This window comes from Artibeus jamaicensis, unplaced genomic scaffold (assembly GCF_021234435.1).
Source record: "Artibeus jamaicensis isolate MK-2021 breed Jamaican fruit bat unplaced genomic scaffold, CSHL_Jam_final scaffold_537, whole genome shotgun sequence".
NCBI lineage: Eukaryota > Metazoa > Chordata > Mammalia > Chiroptera > Phyllostomidae > Artibeus > Artibeus jamaicensis.
In genome coordinates, this window is record NW_026522047.1 from 27,242,564 (window position 1) to 27,250,099 (window position 7,536).

At 43.8% G+C, this 7,536-nt stretch overlaps 1 protein-coding gene across 1 annotated transcript; it reads right to left on the bottom strand.

The window, feature by feature from the left end:
• Positions 1 to 250: 250 nt before the first annotated feature.
• Positions 251 to 1,100, bottom strand: LOC119061338 (60S ribosomal protein L7-like). The gene has a single exon (XM_037161840.2). The coding sequence runs from the start codon at positions 1,095 to 1,097 to the stop codon at positions 354 to 356; it is 744 nt and encodes a 247-aa protein (XP_037017735.2). The 5' UTR covers positions 1,098 to 1,100; the 3' UTR covers positions 251 to 353.
• Positions 1,101 to 7,536: the final 6,436 nt, after the last annotated feature.

Here is a 7,536-nt window from a genome sequence, read left to right on the forward strand (position 1 = left end):
CTTGCTGGTTCACGTTACCAGCATGCAGATTTTTCTAAGTTCATCTGTTCAACTAAAGACCCAGTTTAGTGGGGGGTTGTGAATCTCGGCTCACCCACTTTGGCAGGTTGAAATTCTATGCCTCTGGAGATTTTAACCAGCAAAGCTCCGGGGCTCTGAGTGAGAGACCAAAGTCTGGCCGACCCAGGCTGCTGTGCCGGCTGCCACACTGCGTCCGTCTCTGTGTTGCTTCATTGTGAAGGGTGATGATTGTGTTGTTGTTGTTGCTATTATTTTTCTGCTTTTTTTTTCAATTTTAAAGCAGTTCCTGTTTATTAACTGACCAGATTACAAAAATGACCATGGTAGATACTTTAGTTCATCCTTCTAATAAGCCTGTTGATCTGGTCTTCCCTGTTACCAGCATCTCCACCTTCTACAAAATGGGTGGTCTTTTTCTTCATTCCACCTCTCGGAGAAGATAATTTGAAGGGCCACTGGAAGTTGTTTGCTGCTTTGAAGTGTTTTCCAACAGCATAGATCTCATGAATCAGATCCTCCATGCAGATTATGCCATATTTACCAAGAGATTGAGCAATCAATGCATTATCTGCCAGGGCAATTCGTTTTTTGTTGATTTTCCCATACCCATGCTTGTAGATCAATTCATTTACTGACTTCAGGTTAGGGTACCCCCATGCAATATATGGTTCCACAATTCTCAGCATGTTAACTGAAGCCTTGTTGAGCTTAACAAAGGTACCATTGACGATCTGGCAAAGGCGAAGAAGCTGCAGCACCTTTTGGACCGTTGGGCTCACACCATTGATACCTCTGATCCTGATGACAAATGCCAATTTGGGTTCTGCAGGTGCATAGAAGTTGCCAGCTTTTCTTGCCATTCTAGCCATTTGAATCTCAGTTCTGTACATCTGCCTATATGCCTTGTGATAGTGCTTAGCTTTTTCATAGATAAGCTTCCTCCTTGCCTTTCGAAGCATCTTTTGGGCAAACGTCTTTCTCAGGCGCTTGATTTTCAGCTCTGCGAAATTCCTTCTCTTTTCCTTAAGAGTTTCTGGCACAGCAGGAACCTTCTTCTTCTTCTCTGCGCCCTCCATGGTTCCAGCTGGAAAAAAAAAGAAAAGAGTCTTTCTGCTTATTTATTCATGAAGGGCTGCTTCCCTTGATTTCTTCTAAGTGCAGCAACACATTTAAAAGTATGTTCACTCTCATTCATCTAGTATTTGCATCTTTTGACCTGGGCGTGTATTTCAGAATATCCATTCTCGATAGACTGCCGGAAATGGAAAAGTCAAGAGTTCATTTTTTCATTTACATTCTGTATCAGGACTACTTGCAGATTTACAATGTATCCTCTGACAAACATTTGTGGTGTTTTTGTTGGTTACTTTCTAAACTACTTGTTTTTACCAGAGTAAGACAGGCATACCGTGCTAAAAGTCATACAGCCCAAAACCAGACATTTGTTCTCTATTTGGTATGATCTCAACTCCTGCCTTTGAAAAGCAACCATTTTAAGATCTTAAAAATGTTTAACACTACTACTTGTATTATTTCACTCCCTTAAAAATCATTTCTACCAATACTCCTTGATTTATTAATTTTGCACATTACACATTGACCGCTTATAATGGAACATGGGGTTTGCTTCCTGCATCTTCCTTACAGCTACATCCTAGTTTTTATTCAATATATTTACAGCTGTGTGAAGCAGTATACCACAATAATGTTTTCTTGTTTTTCCCGGAGGAAAATTTTTCTTTTCCCTTTTTTTTTAGAGAGAGAGCACCATTGATTTGTTGCTCCACTTATTCACACATGCATTGGTTCACTCATGTGTGGGCCTTGACCAGGGAGCGAACCTGCAACTCGTGCACATCAGGATGACAATCCAACCGACCAAGCTACCCGGCCAGTGCTGGGGTGAAACATTTTCTCACTTGTTTTATTGACCCCATTTCCTATAAATAGTTTTTCTCAGGCCTCTTTATTACATGGTCCAAAGTGTCAGATTATTATTTACATTTTTTTACCCTGGAGGAACTTCCTCCTAACATTTTCCTTCGTTGTATTTTGTGGATTGGTTGTTTTCAGACTTCCTGTGCAAGCTGCCTTCTAGAAGCTTTTGCTTGCCACTCTCTGATAGTGAAACCCCATTTCCTGGGTGACATGTTGTCCTTTTTCTTCTTTTTTTCCCACAGTTTGGATGGGAACATAGCCTCCAGTGGTTTCCTGAGAAAGAGGCCACAGGAAGTGAAGTTTCTGAGAGCTTGCAAGTGTGGAAGTGTTTGTGTTCCCCCCTCACACTTGAGGAGCGGTTTCTCAGGACAGAGACTCCCAGCCTGGAAATCCTTCTGCTGTTGTCCTGGATCTGTTGTCGAAGAGACTAATCTTTCCCCATTGAATGGACCTGGCACACTCGCTGAAATTTTAACATATTTTCTTTTTTGTTAAGATTTTTATTTATTTATTTTCAGAGAGAAGAAAGGAGAAAGAGAGAGAGAGAAACAGAAATGTGTGGTTGCCTCTCACACACCCTCTACCGAGGACCCGGCCTGCAACCCAGGCATGGGAATCGAACCAGCAACCATTTGGTTCTCAGGCCAGTGCTCAATTCACTGAGCCACACCAGCCAGGGCTCTACATATTTTCTTGGGCAGCAATATTTTTCTTCCGTTTATCTTAGGTCAAATTGTTAGCAAGTGCCCCTGCTTCTTGTTTTCAGGTTGTCACCTGTAAAATGGGTGTTTGGGCCATGTTTCCATGTCATGATTATAAGTTGTGTTTTGAACTTGGGCAGTTTGGATTAAGATCTGACTTTTGGGGCGCTCCACTATGTGACCTTGGCCAAGTTATGTAGCATGACTAGGCCTCAGTTTTCTCATCTTTAGGAAATGGGTACAGTAATAGCACCCACCTCGCAGAGTTGTTCAGAGAATCCAATGAGATAGCGCACAGAGTTTAGAGCCATGAGTGGCACAGAGTAAACTCACCACGAACAGCACCTACGCTCTCCACGCAGAGCCGTATGGGAAGGTAGTGTATTCTGGGATCCGCTGCCCAGGTGTAGAGACCCTCGAATGTAGAGGACAGAGGGAGCTTCCTAACCACAGTGACCTTCCCTCCACCTCCTGACTCACCAAGGAGGAGTGCTGAGGAATGAGTCCTCACCCGCTGTCCCGCCCGTTCCAACCACCAGTCGAAGCGTATTTTCACCTCACACCTTAAACAACTTCCTGTGGCTTGGGGCCTGCGCGGAGCTCTCTTTGCAGGGGGTGCCAACTCCAGAAGGCATGATCCGCCTGTCTCTCAAGGACAGTCCTGGAAACTTGGCCACATAGACATGAGGCCAAACCACAGAGCAGCTTTATTGGCCCTGCTATGCTCCCGTGGGCAAGGCACTTCCTCCTACTGAACACTAGAGGGTGCTCTGTGCGTGTGTATAGGAAGGCTGGGCCTGTGAATTAGGGTGCACTCCTCAGAAATCATTCAAATAGAAACATAGCTATGCACAAACTGCATTCAGGTAGTACGTGCTCAAGCACCCACCACCCATCACTCCATACATAACACACTTCCACAACTTAGATAGATATACAGATACCCACCAGCACAAGTGCAGAAAACCTACTCGCGAACACAGACACAAAAGAACGTATCTACGGAACATAAAAGACACATTCAGATACACACATATAAATCCGCATGGATCCACTGACAACGAACACAGAGATGGAGAAACACGTAGCCAAAGACAGAGGCGCACAGCCTACAGAGGCCTGCACACCCCAGGACCTCACCCCCTGGGCCAGGATCACGTGTTACAGATGCAGAGCAGAGGCTGAGAGGGTTCAAACGTTTCACCCATGATCACATGGTAGAGTTAAGATTAGGTTCTCAGCAAGTCCTCCAGCAGGGAAAAGCATTATTTCTAAAAGAGATAAGTTGTTCTCATATTTGCTTTTGCAGTTACTTCTGTCTTGAGACCAATTCAGCTGTTTTTTCTTGAAAGCTGTTGTTCTGAAATTTCTACCTTCACACTCACTGGTTATTTAACCAATGGTCTTTCACCAGTTGCAAATAGCTCCTCACTCATTAATCCCTGAGCAGGGACAGGAAGAGCAAACATTCCATCTGTCACTGCAGCAGCCTCTCGGCACCCGGGACAATGGAGCGTGGCCCCAGGAACACTGATCACCCCTAGGAAAAGCCAAGGAGGAGGAAGATGGTCTTCGATTCCATTCCGCCTTTCCAATCTCACCCAGCTACATCTAACTCACATCCAGAATGCTAGCTGCAACATTGCATAGAAAATGCAGATATTAGCCTTCCGATGTCCAGCTAGAAGGAGGGTAGAATGAACTGAAATAAGCTGCTCCACAGTCCCCAGCACAGCAACTTACTCAAGGTTACACAGCTAGCAGGTGCTGGAGCCAGGATTCAAAGCCAGTGTGGATTCTGAGTCTTCCTCTTACCCAGTAATCTTATACGGTCTAGAACAAATGATGTTGTAAGATGATTGAACTAATGATGAGGTTTTTTGATAGGTGGAAATGAGGGTGTTTTGCCTGGGTTCTCCAGAAAGCAGAGCCGGAAGCAGAATGGGCCTTGTACACTATTCGTTACTTTATCAGGGAGCAGAAGTGAGGGGCATCAGGAGGGGAGCCAAGAAGGAAGGAGAGCCAGCACAAGGTTGTTTCCGAGCTGCCCACTGGTCTGCATAACTCGTTGCTGGATCTGTGGAACAAAATGCACCCTAGGTTGGTAGTCATCTTGTGGAATTAGAAAGGGGGTCCTGGTCCCCCAGTGGTCAAAGGTTCACCCCCTGAGTGAATCCCACCACTGCTTCCCAGTTGTGCATACATCTCTAGGAGACTGAAGTGACCAACACGAATGGTTAGATTTGGTGTTAATGGACCTTGAATGGTGGCTCAGGGACTTGGGGCTTAATTCTGTAAGCACTGGAGAAATACAGAATGTTTTGAAAAGGAAAGTGACCTTGTCAGAGGGAGCCTTTCCTAGCAGCATGCTGTCCTTATAAAATCTTCACCACCTGCTGAAGTGAAATATTTGTGGAAGTTCCCAAGCACTGTGCTTTGGTTTCCAAAGTGCTTTCCCATCCGTGACCCCTTGGCCTCTCTGCAGAAGAGACAGCCTCGATCCAGCAGGCCCCGTGAGGACAGCAAGATTGGCATGGCAGAATCCGAACTTGACCAGTGCACGAGACTGAACTGGGAAGTTGCATTCCAATTGACATACTCTCATTTTTGGTGGTACATTATTGCTTCCAGGTTAAAAAAAAAAAAAAACAGAAGAAGAATGTTTTGGTCTCCCTTCAGGACTTGGAGATTATGAGTTTGGAGGTTCTGCTCTCTCACCATCTTACCTGCACAGGTCTCTGGGCTAGGGACCAGCCTGGCATTGCCATGGCAGATGGCTGAGTCACTGCTGCCAGCATCATCCAGGGGAACAGCAGACTTTGTGCCCTGCCTGCAGGTCTCTGAGCACCTTCAGTATAGAACAAAAACAGATGAGAAAGTCCCATAAATACCGATAGGGGAGATATTCAAGATGTATTTTAAAGAAGAAACAAAGCCATGTTCAAGTACAGGGCATGTAAAAGCTACCACTTTGTGAAAGAAGGAAAAAAGAGGGGAGAATATGCAGGGGCAAAAGTATTTTTACAGTTGTTCACATGGAAAATAATACAATAATAAATAGTAATACAATAAACTCTTTGTTCTGTGTCCTCACCACTGTAAACCTACTTACACCCCACCCTGTATTTGTTTGCAAATACATAAGCAAACTGTCTCTAGAAGGTTTACAAGAAACTGATAACACTGGTTGTCACCAAGGAAGGGAATTGGGGACGAGGGTGGGTAGTCATTGCTGGAATGAAGCACATTCACTGTACACTTTTCATGCTTTTTAGATTCTGAACCACGTGCATGTGTTGTCTACAAAAACATGAGTAAGCTTGAAAAAGCGATATGCAGACTGCCTTTCTCCCCCGGTGAGTGTTGCCTGGTCCCTTGAGGAAGAACATCCCACACCTGCCAGGCGAGGCCTCCGACGGGACCGGTGTCTACAAATAGTGAACCAACCCCAACGCCTCTAGTCATGACTTGAATGTGTTTTTCCTCTAAACATTAAATATTTAAAAAACGTAAGCAAGTTCTGCAATAAAGGAAATGAGCAGCTTTTCAACCACCCGTCACAGGAATAACTGAAACTCCTCTAGATCTACTGAAGCAGACAAGCACGGACCATTGATTTTTTTCCACCACCTGAAGCACAAATCTCCTGAGCACTTCTCTGATGAGCAGTGGGATCCACAATCCAGAGTCTGAGCTCGAAGGGGAGGTTCAAGTGTGTTTGCTCCTGATGATATGAAACAGAAAATTCATAAAGCTTCACCGAATTGGTTTTCGAAGTGAGAGAAAGCTCACTGGATATTAAAAGAATAAATCAAAAGATGTTTGTTAAATTCAGGAAAATGGAGGTTGAGACACCCAGGAGCCACATTCCAAGGTGAAGTACAAGGCCGTGTCGGTGCAGGTTTCCAGGGGGAATGCTCACCAGAGCCCCGGGTGGAACACGACAGAGCTGGGGGCCACAGAGTTTTGTTTTGACAAATGCATTTCTACAAAGAGGTGTTTTGGTAAATGATATAACTCTACCCTAGGGGAGGGGGATTGATAGTAAATGCCCACCTGTGTTATTATTTTAACTTAAAGACACTCAAATGAATTTTTGGAAATTATTTGCTTTTTTTACCTTTCTGTTACAAAAATGTTAAATTATAAATTATTAAGAGAAAATAACAATAGGATAGCCAATAGTGGCAATTACTAAAAAAAAATTCATAGGACTAATTAAAGAAGTAGTCCATCCGAAAAAAAAAACAACATAGTTTTGTTTCTTTCTGTCCTCTGATGCAGAAATTTATTTTAACTCCATTTTTTAACTCTTTTCTGTTGTTAACGATTTGTAGGTTAAATTAAGATACTTGCAAGTAAGACTTTTAAAAAGAAGATAAACACAATAGAGCTGTTTAAGCAGATATTACTGTATTTAGTTTTTTAAAACACAAAGACATGTCTCTTTCTTTCTCATGATGAAATTGGATTTTTTACTCTGTTTCCTTTCCCAATGATACTCTTCAAGCTGTCCGTGGACTTCAGGACATTCTTCCCTCTCTTTTATGGGGTGATAAAAATAAATGGCGTCTGACGTGAAATTCACTTTCACTTCCAGCTCTCCTCCTACCAAACCCACATTCCACTGATCCCTGGTGTCTGTCTAGTGCAAGGACATCAAGCTAAATATCCTCTCGACAAAGGCATTTGAGCACAGAATACTTGGGACTTCATTGACTAGCAACAGCAGGATTTGGACGTGTGAGAATTCCTTTCCAGCTCTCCGAATCTGTCCATCTGCCCTGTCTCCTCAGGCTCGTGCCAGGAGTCAGCAGTTTGTTAACCTGCCTCTCTGCATCCATCACATACCTCATTGCTTACCTCACCGTGTAAG

Coding starts and splice junctions, on each gene's coding strand:
- LOC119061338 (XM_037161840.2), bottom strand. CDS start 1,097: ATGGAGGGCGCAGAGAAGAAGAAGAAGGTTCCTGCTGTGCCAGAAACT.